At 59.9% G+C, this 18549-nt stretch overlaps 1 protein-coding gene across 4 annotated transcripts in view; it reads left to right on the top strand.

The window, feature by feature from the left end:
* Positions 1–18549, top strand: part of FBLN1 (fibulin 1) — a 67521-nt gene that overhangs the window by 19254 nt on the left and 29718 nt on the right. For 2 of the 4 annotated variants that reach the window (XM_081130066.1, XM_081130067.1), the window contains exons 6-14: positions 1333–1434; positions 2015–2152; positions 3258–3395; positions 8317–8460; positions 9232–9360; positions 10028–10153; positions 12106–12225; positions 13186–13317; positions 15019–15142. In XM_081130066.1, the coding sequence (XP_080986192.1) occupies positions 1333–1434; positions 2015–2152; positions 3258–3395; positions 8317–8460; positions 9232–9360; positions 10028–10153; positions 12106–12225; positions 13186–13317; positions 15019–15142 (1153 nt within the window). The remainder of the gene's footprint in view (positions 1–1332; positions 1435–2014; positions 2153–3257; positions 3396–8316; positions 8461–9231; positions 9361–10027; positions 10154–12105; positions 12226–13185; positions 13318–15018; positions 15143–18549) is intronic. The other 2 variants (XM_081130068.1, XM_081130069.1) reach the window with 1 other exon arrangement.

Here is an 18549-nt window from a genome sequence, read left to right on the forward strand (position 1 = left end):
TCACCAGGGCCTGGCGGGCGAGGGGGGGAGGCTGGGCTTAGAGAGGAGCCACCACCAGAGAAGCTGGTGTTGAAACCCCCCCCCACAGTGTCCGCCCACCCCCCAGCTCCCAGGCTCTGTGAGTGGAGAGCGCAGCTCCCCCCAAGGCTCCCCTCAGGGGAGGGGGGCGAGTGTTATTTGGCTTTGTGTCCGGGAGCCCCACTGTGCCATCAGTAATACCCATTTGTCTCCCAAGGGAGACGTTTGCAAATGTAGAGTTACGGGGCCTTGCAGGTTTGTTTTTTCATGTGATAAAAGTTTATTTCTCTTTCCTTATGGCACGTCTAGACCTGCAGGTTTGCTCCGCAGGCTGGCTCAGCACTGGCCCTGTGGTCGGGGTGTTAATTAGAGAGGCAGTTTAATCACCAAATGATGTGGCCGGTGCACAGTGACAGCACAGAGGCCGGGTGGGGGGTATGGGAGGGCTTGGGATGGGCAAGGGCACATTAGCGGGGAGAGTGACATTGCGAGGGGGTTGGGGGCCTCGGGAGTGGAGACGGGGGCGGGGGGAGAGGCTGGAGAAGTAGGCAGGGCCCCGCAGGTGCGGGGCGGCTGTCGGAGGGTATCTCGTAGGATCTGTACCTGGTAGAGGTTTGTCCCCATGAGGTTTGCCCTTGGAGCATCGTGCTGGCTGGAGGGGTGGTCAGGGCTGCTCGGGGGGCCAGGTGAGCGGTCAGCCGGAGCTGAGGCAGTGGTAGAGGGATTGGGGCAGCAGGCCGGCCTGAGAGGTGTGTGGCCTGGTCTCTTGATATCAAGAGCGTCCCACTCTTGTCTGCCCTGCCCCTTCCAGCTCCGCTACTGCTATAGAGCCCGCCCTGCCAGCTGCCCGATTTGTCAGACCAGGGCTGGGGCCTGGGGGTCTTCCGCGGGAAGGTGCGGTGGGCTCCGGCCTGTGGAGCCTGCCTTGCTCTCTTTTGTTTGTTTTTGTTAATTCTTGCCCAAGGGTATTTTCTCCATTGATTTTTAGAGACAGTGGAAGGGAAGGAAGGAAAGGGAAAGAGAGAAACATCCATGTGAGAGAGACGCATCGATTGGTTGCCTCCTGAATGCGCCCAGACCAGGGCCAGGGATTGAGCCTGCAACCCAGGTTCATGCCCTTGACCTGGAACTGAACCCGTGACCCTTTGGTGCGCAGGCTGAGGCTCTAACCACTGAGCCAGTCTGGCCAGGGCGGCCTGCCTGTCTGTGTCCGTCCACCCTGAGGGCATTTTCTCTGGCCGAGCCCGAGCAGAACGGGAAAACCACGCGGTCTGGTGCGTGGCCTGCCTCCGCTCACTTGCGCTCTGATTGCAGGCGGCGGGCCCTGTAAGCAGCAGTGCCGGGACACCGGCGAGGAGGTCGTCTGCTCTTGCTTTGTGGGCTACCAGCTGCAGCCCGATGGTGTCTCCTGTGAAGGTAAGGTCCCCGTGCCTCAGGGACAGCACTCGGGAGCCTGTACCTCTACGTGGCATCAGGGCAGGTCCCACTTTGCACAGCTCGGGGCCCCATTCATGGGGGAAAAGCCCAGGTCCGGCTCCCCGGCATCCCTCAGAGTTTGTGCCACATGGTGTCCTTGAGAATGTGAACCCCGTGCTGGGAACTAGGGTTGGGCATGGGGCCTGATCGGCCTCTGAATCCAGGATCTGCCGAGTGGCCCTGGACACATCCCTCAGCCTCCCTCAGCCCCTCCTCGGAAGATGGAGCCCCTTCTAGGGTTTTTAAGGATCACATGACTCCGTCTGGCCTGGCTCTTGGCTTATCAGGAGCTCAGAAGGAGCACTTGATCTGAAACTTGCCAGGGGGAAAAAACCCATTGCTTTGCTGGGGGGTGGGGGCGGCGGTGAGTGCCCAGGACTCCTGCCCAGTGCACAGCCTGATACGCAGTGCGTGGGGACTGGATGGGAGGGGGCACCCGATTCGCTCTGCCTTCCGGTGCATTCCTTCTGATAAAGCGCCGTTCCTGTCGGTGACTCCTGCGTCGCTCCGTCTGTCCTAGATGTCAATGAATGCATCACTGGCATCCACAATTGCCGGCTCGGAGAGTCCTGCATCAATACCGTGGGCTCTTTCCGCTGCCAGAGAGACAGCAGCTGCGGGACTGGCTATGAGCTCACAGACAACAATGACTGCAAAGGTACAGCATGGCCCACGTCGAAAATCCTCACCTCCCCGGGGGTCGACATGTGGTGCGAGGGTGGCCTTGGGCTCCCGGGGTCTGGGCTCTAGGGTGCTGTGCACCCGTGGGTTTACCTTCTTGACCTGAACGCTGAGTTAATGACAGGGCCGAGGGTGGGTTTCTGCAGTGGCTCCGAGCAGGATCATTTAGAAAACAGACCAGGGGTGAATTTCAGGTGCTCACACGTGCTTGTTACAACGTCTATGTATTTTGCACACCAGCTGCCTTGCGTCTGATTCTAGGCTTCCTTGAAGTTCAAAGCGCCCTTGCAACGGCTTAAAAACACGGCCTTTCTGGCCACAGGCCTTTCCCCGCCAAGCCATAGATGTTATTTGGCAGATAAGGCTTTGATGAGGATCTGTTAGAACATAGTTTTGCGCTGAGGGTTTCCAGCCCTTCAGACGACAAACCGCCTGTGTGAAAACCTCGGCTGCGTGATGAGGGTGGCCGAGCAGCGGGGCCCACCCTCCTGACGGCCGAGGGCTTCGGACGCGCTCGGCCCGCCCCGCCCCTGCAGGCGCGCTGGGTGGTTTGGAGCCTGAGAACCCAGGGCCTTGGCCAACTTTGAGTATACACTTCTGAACGTTTGACAGCCGTGAACTTCAAGGGAAGGGCAGCCAACACTCAGATCATGAGGATCACCATTGTTCAGTTCACGTTTGTAACATTGTGACAACTCCAGAATGAAAGAGTTTATGGAGACAGTGTTTATTGCCACCAAGATCATTGCTTCATGATCTAAACAAAACATGCGGGCAGACTGAAATGAAAATAAAACAACTGCCATGTAGCCAGGAGAATGCCTGGGTTATTTATTATAGAGCAGAAAGTTTGTCTCATCTGGGCCTCGGGAGAAAAGTCAGGATTTTTAAGATTTAGCGATGCGAGCACCGCTTGGCCAACGCAGGCCCTTTTTAATACGTGACCTCCCCGTTGACATGTTTTGGGTTATAGTCTGAGTGATGAGCATTTAAGACATAAAACTTGCTTGTGATTTTAAAGTGTTGTAAGATGCTTCTGGCAGGACTCTTGCTAACCATTTCCTTTTTTTATGATGTACCAGATATTGACGAGTGTCAGAGTGGTATTCATAACTGCCTCCCCGATTTTATCTGTCAGAATACTCTGGGATCCTTCCGCTGCAGACCCAAGCTACAGTGCAAGAGCGGCTTTATACAAGATGCTCTAGGCAACTGTATTGGTAAGACTGCCGCCAGGCTCCGGGGTCCACCGGGCGGGGCGAGCCACCAGCCGCGGGCCCCTCTAGAACGCGGGGCCTCGTAGCGGATGGAGCGGAGGTCGGCCGGCTTTTTCTGTGAAGGGCCGAGTCGCAGATGTGTTAGGCAGCGTGGGCCACGGTTGCAGCTGGAAAGCGGCCACATATATGTCCACAAATGGGCACTCCTGTGTCCCAATAAAACTTCCTTTACAGAAAATCCATCGGCAGGCTGGGTTTGGCCCCAGGGCTATATTTTAATTTAGCAGCCCTTGGTGTAGACCAAAGAACTTGTGTTGTGGAGTCAGACACCTGGTTTTGAACTAGGTGACCTAAGGGAGTTTACGTCCTCCCTCTGAATCTCGATTTCCTTCTCGAGAAAATGATATAATAACCATAATACCTGGCTTGTGGGCTTGGGGCAAGGCTTCAGCAAGGTGACAGGAAGTGTCTGGTCTGTTAAGAAAGTGTTTTAAAAAAATAACCTGGCCCCGGCGAGCATGACTCAGTGGTCAGAGCATCGGCCTGCTCACCAAACGGTCACGGGTTCGATTCCCAGTCAAGGGCACGTACCTGAGCTGCAGGTTCCGTCCCCAGCCCTGGTCAGGGCGCATGCAGGAGGCAACCAATGGATGTGTCTTTCTCACATCGATGTCTCTCTCTGTCTCTCCCTCCTTTCCAATCTCTGTAAAAATCAATGGGGAAGAATATCCTCAGGTAAGGATTAACAACAACAAAATAATCTGTATTGGTAGTCAAATTCACAGACACAGACGAGAAGGGTGTTCAGCAGGGGTCGGTGGGGTGGGGAGTTAGTGTCCAAGGGCAGAGCTTCAGCTGGGAAAATGGAACTGTGGATGGATAGTGGGGACGCTTGCAGAACAGTAATGTACTTAATGCCACTCATCCATATACTTTAAAATGGTCGAAACGGTAAATTTTGTTACCTGTATTTCACCACAATAGAAAAAAAACTGTGTTGCTATCAGAGGAAGGCCAGTGGAAATGAAAGAGGGTCCCACATGGGCTTCCTGCACATGGGAGCGGGTGGGACTGACTGGGCTGGAGAAGCCGCCCGGGGTGGAGCGAGGGGCCAGGAGCAGCTGGAGGGTTACCTGCTCCGGACACGGGAGGCCACTGCCCTTCCTCCTGCAGTCGCCCGGGGTAACCGCCCGGCTCGGTCACTGTTGGCATTTGAGTCCAGATCGGCTGGCCTGCCCTTGCCCTCTGCTCCAAGGAAGCTTCTGCGTCCTGCCTTTGAGATCAGAAGGACTTCCCTCCTGATCTGAGCTGCGGCCACCACTAGTCACCCCCACCCCCCCGGGGCTGCCCCATCACCCCTGAGCAAGGGACCACGAGTCCCGTCTTAAATCCATCTCACCCTCTCTCAGATAAATCTGTGTTGACCTTCGATTGGAAATGGTAGTTTGCACGGAAAACCTTTTACGAACCACCCCAGGATATTTAAAGGCACGTAGAGCAGCGACCCCTTAGGACAGGGGCCTCACCTGAACCCAACCCCAGTCTTCGTTCCTAAAGCTCCCCTTTCATGCCCTGGGGGAGGCGTCTGAGCCGAGGGGGCCCCAGAGCTCTGCTGTTGGCCCCGAGCCAGCCCAGCTGCGAGCAGGAGGCTCCTGCTCTCCCAGGGCCAGCGGGGAGGAGGCGCCTGCCCAGACTTGCCCCGTGCTTGCGGGGGGCTCCTGGGGAGGCGGGCCTCTGCTGGGGATGGAAACCCTGACTCACAGCAGAACCACCGCGGTTTCCCCAAAGCAGGAGATTTTCAAGTCTCAACTCAGCCCTGCTTTCCCCTCTGTGGGGTGCAGCACAAGCGCAGTGGGAAGGGACAGTCCCCTCTGCGTCCTCCCCTAGAGGGGGGAGAGCCCCGGCGAGTGGGGCAAAGCCTCGCAGAGGCCCAGGGCCCAGGGCCCAGGACGGGGGCCGAGGGCCAGCCACCAGTACTGGTTATTCTGCGAAGCCAAACGTCGGCCCTCGGGGGCAGCAGCATCTCAGCCCAGGGGCGGCCCCCTTTTCCTGGGCGCATGACCCCTGCCACCAAGTTTAGGATTCTTTTTAAAATTATTGTTTTTATTTCAAAAGTTATATACGTTTTTACCAAAAAGCAAACAAGACCCAAGTGCAGGCAGGACACCTCCTGCTCGGTGGTACCTGTGTGCTCGCTCTCTGGGCTCCCGCTTCCTCGAGACTTTTTGTTTTTATGAAGATGGGCCAAGCTGTTCTGCCACTTGCTTCTGCCCCCCCCACACTTAACGATGTATTGGGGCGTCATTTTATGTCGGTACCTTTATGTCATCTTTTAAAAAATGACTGGATCATCCAAAGTAATCCTTTGCAAGGACACAGTGTAGCAGGAGAGAATGTTTCAGGATAGTCTCAGGAGAGGGCAGCTCCCTTCCTCTGCGGGAGCCTGCGCCTTCTGCTTGCACGCCTCCCCCGACGGCACGCTCACTCCCCCAGTTCAGCATGATCAGTGGTGGGAAGCTTTGACCTCAGGTGTGGCCAGAATGCATCTTTCTGGAGCTCCTGAAAGCGTCCCTGGGGCCCCAGGAGCCCATCGGGTGCCCCTCCAGCCACAGCCCGCAGCCCTGTAGCTGCAGAGCTTCGCCCTTGGGGCCAGTGCAAAGGGCGGGGCCAGGGCAGTGGGCACAGGTCCCCTTCTCTATTATAAAATGACCTTGAGGCTTGGTCTCGAGGGCCTTGAGACTCACATCTGTGTCGGTTTCCTTTATCTTCCAGTCCCCTCCACACCCTCACCGGCTTTCTTTCTGCTTAGTGAGGACAAGGGAACGGGCCAGGGCAGGCTTCCCACGCGCTGATCCATGCGGGTCTCGGGACGGTCACGGATCCCGGGGGCAGGAAAGGGCTCCGTGGTCATTGGGTTAAGTGGAGTGAACGGGCCCTTAGAGCTGGGATTCTGGGCTCCTATGTGAGCCCCCGAAGGGGAGAGATTGGACGAGTTCCCAGACTCAGACCTTTTCTCTTCACTTGTTCTGTTTGTTCACTGTCCCGACCGTGCGTTCATTGTCTCGCTCACTCACTGACCGCCTGGCCCTCCTGCCAGAGAGCCCACAGGCTGAGGGACCCCCGTCTCTGGAGCACACGAGGCCTCTAGGGGCACCTGTGTCCCATGGCACAGGGTTTGGGAACCATAGATCTTGCTGGAGAGCACAAGGCTGAGAGGGGAGGGAGCGATGCCGTTGCTAACCCCGCATTTGTCCCTGACACCAGGCGGAGGCCCGCAGCTTTCCCCGTGAGGCGCTAGATAGTCGGTGTCAGCCGCGGCCACAGGGTGTCTGCGTGGCTCTGGAAGGCGCCTTACGCGATACATGCAAGGACGGGCTGTGCTCCAGTAAACGAGACTTACAAAAACGGGGGGGGGACCCTGCTGCAGACGCGGGGGCCCTGACGGCCTTGAGCCGGAGCTTCCTGTTTACGAGGCGCAGATGCTGAGCGGCCCCCCTGCTCGCGGCCCACTGCGCCGGGCGGTGGCGGGCGGGGGGGTCAGCCGGGCAGCGAGGGGCTGCGCCAGGTCGGCTCCAGGGCGGGAGGACGTGCACTTGGCTGCGGGGATCCAGCTGATCCCCCTTTTTGCCTTCAGCTGGGTACCCCACCATCACCCTTCTCTTTGCGCCCGTAGGTGCCTTGCGTCTGTGTGAACAGGTGATTGTTAAAACCTAAGCCCTGCCCTGGCTGCTGTGGCTCCGTGGTTAGGGCATCAGCCCGCGCCGAAGGGTCTCGGGTTCGATCCCCCGTCCAGGGCACGTACCTGGGTTGCCGGTTCCATTCCCAGCCCCAGTCGGGGTGCTTGCGGGAGGCAACCCGTCAAGGCGTCTCTCTCACATCGATGCTTCTCTGTCTCTGTCTCTGTCTTTCTCTTTGTCTCTCTCTCTCTCTCCCCCTCTCCCTTCCACTCTCTGAAAATCAATGGAAAAAACATCTCTGGGTGAAGATTAACAAGATAAAAAGAACCTTAGGTCCTTTGAGAAGTCGCCCCGATCGGAAGTCCAGGCTGTGGGGCCTGGCACTGACTGGAGTCTGAGAGTGGACAGATGTGTCACCAGTGCTCCTTGTGTGCTTACTGGCCCATCCTTGCCGGGTGTGGGTTCATCACAGGTGACCGCCTCACGGTCCCTGTGCCAGAGGTGTGTTTGTTTAGTCAGGGAGGGAGACCCCTTCCTGCCGGACCCGAGTCAGCGCAGGCCCGGAGGGGCCCAGGCGGGGGCGGGGGCGGGCAGGTGGTGTCTCCGAGAAGGTGGCACCAAGCTGGACAGAGGAGGCAGGCAGCTTCCTAGGCAGGGACCGTGCGAGTCAAGGCTCAGAGGTGGGACCCGAGTGGCCTGTCCCAGGGCTGTAGGTGTGTTGTTAGGACTGGAGCCTGGGCTGCAGGAGAGACTGGCCAGTGAGGCTGGGAGGCGGCAGGGCCAGGCCAGTCACGGAGGAGCCCGGAGCCTCACCGGGGCAAGGGTGCTGGCACTGAGGGGCCGGCCCCCTGTCTCCCTCAGCCTCCCCCCCGCTCAGGGAGGGTGCTCCGTACACCGGGTGGAGTGTATGAATATGGGACGGCACCCGGATCACGTGGGACTCAGAGGGGACTTGACTGTGGAAGGGCTGGGAGCCAGGTGGGCGGCTGCAGACTCACTGCCACAGACGATGGAGGTATTGAAGGTTTAGGGGCAGGAAGGTGGACCTGGAGGCGGTGTTTAAGGGGGTGTGTGTTGGCGAAGTCTGGGGCCAGCGGAGGCCGCTGCGTGGTCTGGGACGAGGGCGTCGTGGTACCTCTGTTTGTGATTTTGCAAAGGGGAGGGATGGGGTTTGCTTGGCAATCGAGTTGTAGGGTTTCTGGGAGCGGTCTGTGTCTAACCTGGTGTCTCTGTCTTTCCCGCCCTAGATATCAATGAGTGTTTGAGTGTCAGCCCCTCGTGCCCTGTGGGGCACACGTGCATTAACACGGAGGGTTCCTATACGTGCCAGAAGAACGTGCCCAACTGTGGCCGTGGCTACCACCTCAACGAGGAGGGAACCCGCTGTGTGGGTTAGTATTAAAAAAAACCACCAACCTGAAATGGGCTTTTATCTCCGCTCCCAGCACAACCCTCCCTTCTCTGGAAGGGGAGAGTAGATCCCCAAAGAGAAGCCATTGCTACCTGTCCATCCGTCCCCTTGCTGATCTCCAAGCCCGGGCCTTGATTGTCTGCTGCTTGGACCATTGCAGTAGAATGCCAGCCCACCCACCGCCTCCGGCTTGTCCCTCTCACTCTGTCCAGTCATCCCGAGTGGAAAGCTCTCTTGCCCCTCCATGCCCACAGCCCACAGACAGACCACAGGTGCCCCTGCTTATAATTCAGTCATCCTGAGCTGCCCCAGCCTCACAAACCGTATCATCCAGATGGAATAAGTCTGGCTGCTCCCCAGACAAGCCTACCTTTCCTCTTGCACTGGTCCCTTTGCCCACCTGCTCCTACGTGCCCGTGAATCCAGGGCGCAGATCCCTGCCAGCCGACAGCGTCTGCTTCCCTGTCACTCCCAGAGCACTTCCTCGGCGTCTCCCCCGGTCACTGGGCACTTACTGCTTAACTAAGGTCATTGTGACTGGCCAGGGCAGGAGTCTCCCGAGGATAGGGACCAGCTGTCCCCCCCGGCACGGGCCCCACACGCAGTAGGTGCTCCGTGAAGTCGTGTTGAAGCACAAGCGATGCTGCTTTGTCATGTCCATTTCAGCTTATCCTTCCTTTCTGACCATCCTGGGGACACACACACACACACGCACTCTGGAGGTGTTCCAATGTGTCTTCTCTTTTGCCAGATGTGGATGAGTGTGCGCCCCCTGCTGAGCCCTGCGGGCCAGGGCACCTCTGCCTGAACTCCCCAGGAAGTTTCCGCTGCGAGTGCAAGGCTGGGTTCTATTTTGACGGCATCAGCAGGACATGTGTGGGTACGTGGTGTCCCCATAGGCTTTGGGGGGTTCCCGGCCAGGTGGCACTAAATTGAACCAGCCTGTTGTCTCCCCGAGTGACCATGGCCTGTTCCTCAGAGCAGGACCCCAAGTCGGGAGGCGCGTCCCGGCTCTAGCTCCGCGGCTGCCCCCCCGGGCCTGAGCCTGTCTCCCGCCTGTACAGCAGGTGCCCCACATCACCTCAGACCTCGAGTGCTCATGAGGCTCCAGCCACCCTACAAATGCCCAAACGATTCGTGATTTCCCAGAGAGTCACGGCTGACCTGCAGGGCCGCAGGGCCCCGAGCTGTGCATATAGCCCGGAGTAGTGAGAACCAAAGACAGCATGGCAGCCAGGCCACCAGGGGAGGGGACAGACCCTGCTGCCCGGGCCTGCCATCCCCTCACCAGGGTGCTCAGGCCAGGCTGGCACCTGCCCCGCCCACTCCAGGGGCCCTTGCTCAGAGCCCCTGGACCCTGGGTGGGCACACGCCCAGAAGTGTTGTCCTGTGAGGGGCAGGGGCGGCCCAGTGGGCCCTGGCTTGCTGCTGACTTGCCCTGTTTTGGGGACAAGCCGCATTGCCTCTCTCCTCTGACAAATGAGGCTGAAAGGCATGGCTAAGGGGGGAGACCGTGGCCCCTAAGCCGCCTGCCTGCTCCCTTCCAGACATCAACGAGTGCCGCCGCTACCCCGGGCGCCTGTGTGGCCACAAGTGCGAGAACACGCTGGGCTCCTACCACTGCAGCTGCTCCGTGGGCTTCCGGCTCGCGGCCGATGGCCGCTCCTGCGAAGGTGAGGGGCCTAGGGCCGGGGCAGCCCGCGGGGGACTGGCCCACGCTCGTTTCCCAAGCACGTGGTGAACGACACGCTAGCGGGGGAATGCCTGTTAAAAGGTTGCTTGTCAGAGGTGACGCCCGCCTGAGTTCCCCTGCGTCCCGGAGGGGCTGGTCACACCTGACTGCCAGAGTGGGGTGAACAGGCTGGCTGAGACCCAGCCGGGGGTGGGGGTCTGGAGGCCTCAGAGCCACTGCTTGTCCACGTGACCTTGGGGAGTGGCTGACCTCACCTGCCTTGGTGGCCTCACGGGAAAATGGGGTTAAATGTCAAGGAGAAACAGAAGCTGGGCAGGTTTTATGTAGACCACTGCAGTAGGGGGGAGACCTCACGTACGTTGGTCTCAATGCCACCAAAACAAAAGGTCCAGGGGGACTTTTTTTTTTAATGCTCACCCGAGGATATTTTATCCCATTGATTTCAGAGAGAGTGGAAGGAACAGAGGGAGGGTTGGAGGGAAGGAGGGAGAGACACACATCAATGGGAGAGAGAAACATCGGTTGGTTGTGTGGGAGACGGGGGCCAGGGATAGAACCTATAACCCAGGTACGTGCCCTGACTGGGAATCGAACCCGAGACCTTCCAGTGCACAGGACGATGCTCTAACCCACTGAGCCACACCGGCCGGCCTGGGGGCAGCTTTTTAAATGCTGGGGCGTGCTCAGGGAGCGCCCTGAGGGTGTTAAGGGGTGGTCCATGTGATCAGCCACTAGGCCGGCCGTGTCTGCTCCCAGCCTCCTGTCCTGCTGCAGAGACGGGATGGGCACATTTCAAACACGCGGCTCCCGTCCGTGAGAAAGACACTCCCGGGTGGTAGACGGTGCGTCTCAGAGGGACAGAGAAAGGACTCACATTTGCAAGTTCCCTAAAGGAAGTGCTTCTAAGGAAAAGGGGCCTGTAGGCAGGCGTTGGTGGGAATGCACAGTGAATTCTCTTGGAGTCATCGAGGCCTCCCAGGCGGGGCTTATAAGGAGGCTTAGGTCTCGCCCTCGGACACCGTCTTGGGCCAGTAGATGCCATGCTGACTGCTCGGGTCCCTGAGTGTGCGGGGTGGGGCTTGGACAGACTCCTTGGTGCCCAGGGTCTTGGGTTCTCAGGTAACAGCGACCTCCTCTGATGGGACGGACGGGATGGGGTGACCAGGGTGTGCAACGTGGGGTTGGGCACCTCTGGGTGCTCAGCAGATGCCACGTCTCCCGTGGGGATCAGGCCTGAGGTCAGCAGAAATCGAGACCATTGACAGCCCCCGGCGATCCCCACGTTACCTGTCAGGCCCTGTTCTGTGCAGTGCGGTGCCGGGGGCCGTGGTGGAGCCGGACCCAGACACGGCAGGTCTTAGAACTCAGGGAGGAGACATCACGGAGGTCCCGTCTGCCAGGCTGCCCTCACTGCACGTAGCTCAGACTGGAGGGCAGACTGTGTAATGTGCTCCTGGGGCCTGGCTTCCCCCGAGATCCTGGGACTTGTCCCGCAGGAATTAGACCCAACTCCTGCATATTGACAAGGAGCCAGGTTCCCACCTGGGGGTCCTCCGGGCCTGGGTTTAAATCCCAGCTCTGCCATGGCCTGGAAGAAGTAACTCGGTGTTTCTAGGCCTCTGTGTTCTCATCTGTACAATGGGGATGTCACCTGGGAGGGGTCAGGATGCAGCAGGTGAGGACCTGTCGCACAGCCAGGCTGTCATGTCATCCGGACGGGAGACGCGGCATCTCGCAGCGGGCAGTGGCCGGGGTGGGGAATCCAGGTCCATCGGCGGTGGGGGGGCCAGAAGAGGTGCCTCTTTTCTTCTGGTGACCCCAGGTGGGCCCCCAGCCCCGCGCTCCAGGACCTTCCACCTCCCCGCCTGTGTCCACGGCCCCCCAGGGACGTGGGACGTGGCTCAGAGCCCTGACCGGGACCCTGTCTTGCAGACGTGAACGAATGCAGCAGCAGCCCCTGCAGCCAGGAGTGCGCCAACGTCTACGGCTCCTACCAGTGCTATTGCCGCCGCGGCTACCAGCTCAGCGACGTGGACGGGGTCACCTGCGAAGGTGAGGGCGCCTGCCCCTTCAGGCCGGCGGGCGGTTGGTTTCTCCCCCTAAGGGAGATTTACCCGGGTGCCCTCACCCACCTCGAGTGAGGGTTGGGAGGGAGCAGAGCCGCCGGGCACCGTTTTCTTTAATAAAAGCCTAACGATGGTGATCGCCGTGTGTGCGGAACCCCCGCAGGACTTGGCGGCGGTGTGTCACCCAGGGGCGAGGAGGGGGCTCAGGGCCACCCACATCCCTGACTTTTGAAAGCCCCTCACCGGCCTGGGCCCTCCTCCTCTGCACCATGGTGGGTTCACCCCGGACTCTCTGGGTAGTCGGGGAATGAAACCCAGAGAAGTACAGCGCCTGGCACGGCAAGGTGCTTAAATCAACCATCAGGATTATTGCCATTTCCGTGGGAGGGGGGTTTTTGTTAGCACGGTTATAATAATTAGCACCAGGATGCACTGGCAGCCTGCAGGGCACCTGTCCTGGTGTCATTCTGAAGCCCTCTGCCCGGTCCCTCTGCCCAGCTCCCCATCTGCCTCCTTCTCACATGCACACTCTGCACCATGAACTTGCTGTGTGGCCCCAGGCTAGCTCCTTTCCCTCTCTGGCCCATTTCCCTTTCTTTTTTAAAAAAACTGATTTTTGAGAGAGAGGAAGGGAGAAGGGTAGAGAGATAGAAACATCGATGAGAGAGTCATTGATCAGCTGCCTCCTGCAGGCCCCCTACTGTGGACGGAGCCCGCAACCCGGGCACGTGCCCTGACGGGAAATAGATCCAGGGACCTCTTGGTTCATGGGTTGGAGCTCAACCACTGAGCCATACTGGCCGGGCCCTTCTCCCCTTCTGATGTGATGACCTCTGGTACGGCCCCAGCCCTGGCATTTTGGGAGCTCCTGTGTCCAGCTGGCCCTGTGTCCCAGGCCCCAGCCCAGGGCCACACAGGACGCTGAGGGGGGCCCTTGCTGTTACAGACATCGACGAGTGTGCCTTGCCCACCGGGGGCCACATCTGCTCTTACCGCTGCATCAACTTCCTTGGAAGCTTCCAGTGCAGCTGTCCCTCGTCCGGATACAGGCTGGCCCCCAACGGACGCAACTGCCAAGGTGAGCGTGCTGGGCGGCGTGGGGGGCTCTGCGGTATTGGGGCTGAGGCCCCGACCCGGGGCCCACACCTCAGGCGGGTGCATTTGGGAAGGGGAAGGGAGGCCTCGTCATCCAAAGTGTATCCTGGGGTCCATGGGTGCCCTGGTCTCCCCCACCTGCCCCTGCCCCCAGCACACCTGTCCTCAGGGTTCTGAGCCCGCCTGCCTTGCCCTCGGCAGCCCTGAGGGGGCCGGAACAGGGGCTGACAGCCTTTGGGAAGATGCCCACTGGGGAGGAGATGGGACGTCTGTGCCCGAGGACCCTATTCCAGAGCACAGTGCTGTTTGCCCAGTTTTCATTCAGTCATTCGACAAATGGGCCAGACCTCGCCAGGGCAAACAGTGAGCAGGTGGTGGAGGCCAAGGTGCTGATCCCTGGCAAGGGGGGGGTGTGGTCTGGATGTGTGACAACTCCAGGGTCTCTTGGGCTGGGAGGGTCCCACTGGGGCTAGGGGTCAGCTCCGGCACGCTCCAGGGGTCACCCTGCGTGCTGTGACCATCCTTTTGGTAACTGAGAGGGGTGCTGAGTGGATATTTGTGAATGAATAGCCGGGAATGGAAACATTGCCTCACCTCTGGGAACAGCCCCAGGAGCTGAGTCATAGAGGCTGGATCTGTCCAGCCCCTTCCTCATGAGCCCCCACATGGGGCTGGTGACCCAGAGGCTCTGGGGCCCCAGGTTCTGCAGATTCGTTTCTGGTCCTGCAGAAGAAGGTGACTTTGACCCCAGGCAGCAGCCTGGCGTTTCCTGGGAGGGCCCTGCTCAGCTGGCCCCGAGCTCTGGGTGGGAGACCCAGAGACGCTCTGTTTTCACATTTCTGAGGGAGCAAATAACTTCCCTTCTCCTGGCCAGGCTCCCTCACCGCAGCCCCAGGGTCCTGCCAGACGCTGCAAAAACACATTCCTGAGCCGAGGCCTTTGAGATTAGGAGGCATATTTTTGCCACCAAGGTCGGACATTCGGCCCCTCTTAAGAGATGCCCCCTGGCTTTGTGATGTCCCCCGGGCCCCACCATGTGCCTGCTCTGGAGGTTGCGGGAAGGGGGACGGCTCCCCATGTCCAGAGTCCAGCCCAGACATCGCTGACCCCAGACACTGGGCACAATGTAGGATCCCATGAGGCCTCGGCTTCCTAGTCTGGACACGAGGCTCCCGGCTGCCGCTCTTTCCTCGCTGGGATGCTCTGAGCCACCTGAGCCGAGGGTGCTGAGCCTCCGGAGCTGCGGAGAGGCCCTGGTGGGTCAGAGCACAGACCCTGGCGCCAGCCTGCCTGGGTTCAAAGCTTGGCTCCGCCACTTACAACATGCTTGACCTCAGGCCAGCTCCCCCCGGAGTGAGGATGGCAGCAGTCGCCTCGGTGAACTGTTAGGATAATTAAGAGAATTCAGTGAAGCATTTCCAGGGCCATCCGAGTAGTAGTAGCTGTGATCAGTGTTTCATTCATTCCAGGCATTGCCAATAGTAAGCAGATGCCCTGTAAATATAAATGTGCTACAAATAGCAGAGCTGGCAGAGGGCGCTGCTCCAAGGAGCAGCCAGGGGAGGGCAAGGATGGCCCGATCCCCACCCCGACCCCAGCTGACGGGAGGCCCGAGCACCCCCGTGGGTGGGTGGGGATGGCTCGTGCGGCCCGGCCTTCACTGCGTCGCCTTGGTCTCTCGCAGACATTGACGAGTGTGTGACCGGCATTCACAACTGCTCCATCAATGAGACCTGCTTCAACATCCAGGGCGGCTTCCGCTGCCTGGCCTTCGAGTGTCCGGAGAATTACCGCCGCTCCGCAGACACGTAAGTCCCTCGGCCCGCGGGTGTCTGTCTGTGTTGGCCTTGCTGGGGGCCCGGCTCCCAGCCTGGGCAGGTGGTTCATGAGCTGTGCCCTCCTGCAGGGGTCTTGGGACACTCGAGGACCCCCTGGTTCTCAGGCCCCTAAATGCCAGCAAGACTGGTCGCAGAAACCAAGCTAGTGGCCTCCTGCGAGCTGGGGGCCGGCGGCCCTGCTCTCCCAGCAGCCTGTGCGCGGAGTCAGGCGGCAACCACAGCCCTCTTGTCTCCCAGTGTGAAGTTTAAGCAGGGGACAGCTCTCTGGGCCTCGGTTTCCTCATATGTAACATGCAGATATCAGGATGCTCTGAATCAGATGAAGGCAGCAGCGACTCTGGGTGGGCCCACGTGACGGGTTGGGGCGTCATTATTGGGCGAACCCATCTGAGACCCAAGTTGTGCTCAGAACCGTTGACCGAGGGAGTTGCGTGGAAGATTCTGTGTCCTCCGTTTGAAGCTGTGTGTCCATACGTCACTGTAAGCTCACTCATCCCAGGCCCCTGGGATGTCCACTGGTGTGTCAGGGACCCCTGTTCCTTGGGGAGTAGTGAGGACCCCCAGTCTCACCACACACCATCCCACCCTGATTTTATTTGGAGAGTCTCAGCGCCATGCTCAGCTGTTTCGGGAAAAGCTCCAGGGTGGGAGACAATCTCAGGAATGTGGATATGTGATCCCTCCGTCTGGCCCCAGGCCGTGGCTCAGAGCCAGCTTACAGCCAGGCTGTGCGACCTGGCCCCTTGACCTCGAGCCTGCTACTCCCACCAGAGGGTCAGTACCTTCTGGGATAGTACACTGAGCCCCAGCTCCATTTGCTCAGCCCCAGGGCCCTGGCTCCCAGTTCTGGCCCGGCCTCCAGCTTGTTGGAACCCGGAGTGGTTTCAGCCAGACGCTCAGACAGCCAAGTCTCCCGGCCCAGTCTCCCATAGCCCTCTGTGTTCTCTCCAGCCTTGGGGTGCTTGCTCACCCCGCTGCCTCGCCCCCTCCCCTCGGGCCTGCTCCATGCCCCCAGCCTGCGTTCTGTCTGCTTGGAAACCCATCACCCGGCTTCCTCCCCGGGCGCTGGTCAGGGAAAAGCCACTCCAGGACTGGAGTGCTCAGCGTTCCAAAGAGGTGTCATGAGTTACGCAACCCCGGCGGGGGTGACGGTGCTCCTCTGAGTGGTCAGGGAAACGCCGTGTCCTTAATTGAGGCTGTCCTGCTGTTTGTCACTGTAAGTTCCGGTGCTCCGCGGCCCTGTCCGCCTCTGCTGTGTGTCGCTGACCTCTCACACGGCCACGAACGCAACAGGAAGGAGGCTGCCCCGTGCGGGGTCTTCAGGCCTCACCAGCCCGAGGCTGGGCGGGTTGGCATTGCGCGCTGAGACGGTCTGAAATCTGCCACCCTCGGTGCTGGAGAAACTTCCTGACTTGTTTGGGGAATGTTCGCCGCAGGCCTACTGTGTGCAGACACCTGGGCAGAAAGGCCCCCAGCCCCTGCCCACTAGGAGCACCGCAAACCCAGCCAAGGCCACAGAGTTCAGGGGTGCTGAGGCCAAGGGGGGCGCCTGTGTGGCTGGGGTGGTGGCAGGGGTGCCTGGAGTAGGGGGTGCTTCAATGAAGCGGGAAGGAGGAACTGAGGCAGGTGGAGAGGGAGGGAGTGGAGGCCAAGACTCAGCGGGGCGTGGACATTAAACCAGGGGTGGGGAAAGTATTTTCTGCCAGAGGCCATTTGGATATTGATAACATCATTTGTGGGCCATACAAAATTATCAACGTAAAAATTAGCTGTGAACAAAGCTCCTAGATTTATTGAATTTCAAGGTTGCCTTGGTAGCACCGGATGTTACCCACCCCTGCGTTAAACAGAGAAGTAAGGGGTTCCCAGCAATGAAAGTGGGGTGCTCATCAAGGAAGAGCTCAGTGCCCACTGAGGTTTGATGCTCAGAGGCCTGGTCTGTCCCCGTTTCATGGATTCACCCGCCTGTTCCCTGGGCCAATAAAGAGGGGGGGGTCGTCATCCTTCATAAGTAAAGGCAGGACGGGCCCCCACCCACTGTGAAGACGAGAGGGGCCGCGTGCGGGGCCGCCAGCCCCTCCAGGGAAGGTGGCTGCCACATTCACGCCCGTGCGTGCTCACTGGCGCCCCCCAGGGACCTGAGCAGAGGCTGGGCGGGGGTGGAGCTGAGTCCCGCCTGAGGAGGGCCACCCCGAGGGATGCTGCGCCAGCTCTGGGGTCAGGCTCGCTGAAGCTGGCCCGCAGCTCAGTCCATTCCGGCCCCTTGACCTTGACGGGAAGCAGGTCCCCTGAGCGCCTCAGAGCTTCCACGTGCTCAGTTGTACAGGGAGTGAGGCGGTCGCCCTCCCGGGTGCCTGTAGGGCGGCCTGCGATTGTGGGCAGCGCCCGCTCCGTAAAGCTCGCCCCAGGTTCACCTCCTGTGGCATAATTTACTACCAGGACTGTGGCTCCTGCTCCTCGGTGCCGTGGCCTCGGGTCAGGCTCTTGGCCACACGCGGGGCCCTTTCTGCACCTGCCGTACCTGCTTGGCAAGGCCTTGAGGGCCAGTGAGCATCAGCGGGAAGCCCCTCGGCCCGGGTGCTTAGAAAGAGCGGTGGCGAGGAGGCGGGGCGCTGCGGCCTCCCCCGGACGCGAGTCCGAACGCAGAGGCTCCTGCGGTCTCTGCAGCCCTTGCTCTGTGAGCCGGCTGTGTGGCCGCTGAGTTCCTCGACCCTCTGATGGGAAGGCGGGGTGTGGCTCCTGCAGGCCATGTGGTCACGGAGCCACCGCTCCTGCTCATGGTTAAAGTTTTCTCCTGTTTGGACCCCTCTTGAGGATTCCTGGACCAGGTCCGGAATCCCAAGTTGAGGGGCCCATGGGGGTCTTATCCTGGCTGCCCCATCCCAGTCGGGGGACTTCCTCTGGGGCCAGGAGCGCCGATACCTTAGTGTGAGCAGAGCGACCAGTCACTGACGAGTCCCGTCAGTGGGATTTTCCATTTCCTTCCTCCTCACAAACCCAAGGATTGATCTGTGCCCTTGAGAAAGCAGCCTGTACATCTCAGAGGGCTGTGTTAGGAAGGACCTGGTGGCAGCCTGTCTGTGGCGAACATTCAGCGAGAGCGGCTTGTTCGGGGGCCCTCGACAGGCAAGATCGAAGATTCCCTCTCGCTCTCGCTGGGCCTCAGCCTCCCCTCTCTCTCTCCACACAGCCTCCTTCTGGGCAGTGTCCCTGGTGACCAGGGGGCAGTAACTGGAGCATGACCCAGCAGGCTGGGCCACAAACCACAGGGCTGGGCCTCGTGGACCCAGCAGGCTGTTAAGATCCTAACCGCACAATTCCCTCCTGCCCGCAGGAGGGCCTTTCAGAGTGTTCTGGAGCCTGGGATGGGACTGAAT

Source organism: Miniopterus schreibersii (assembly GCF_964146895.1).
Source record: "Miniopterus schreibersii genome assembly, chromosome: 2".
In the NCBI taxonomy this organism is placed as follows: Eukaryota; Metazoa; Chordata; class Mammalia; order Chiroptera; family Miniopteridae; genus Miniopterus; species Miniopterus schreibersii.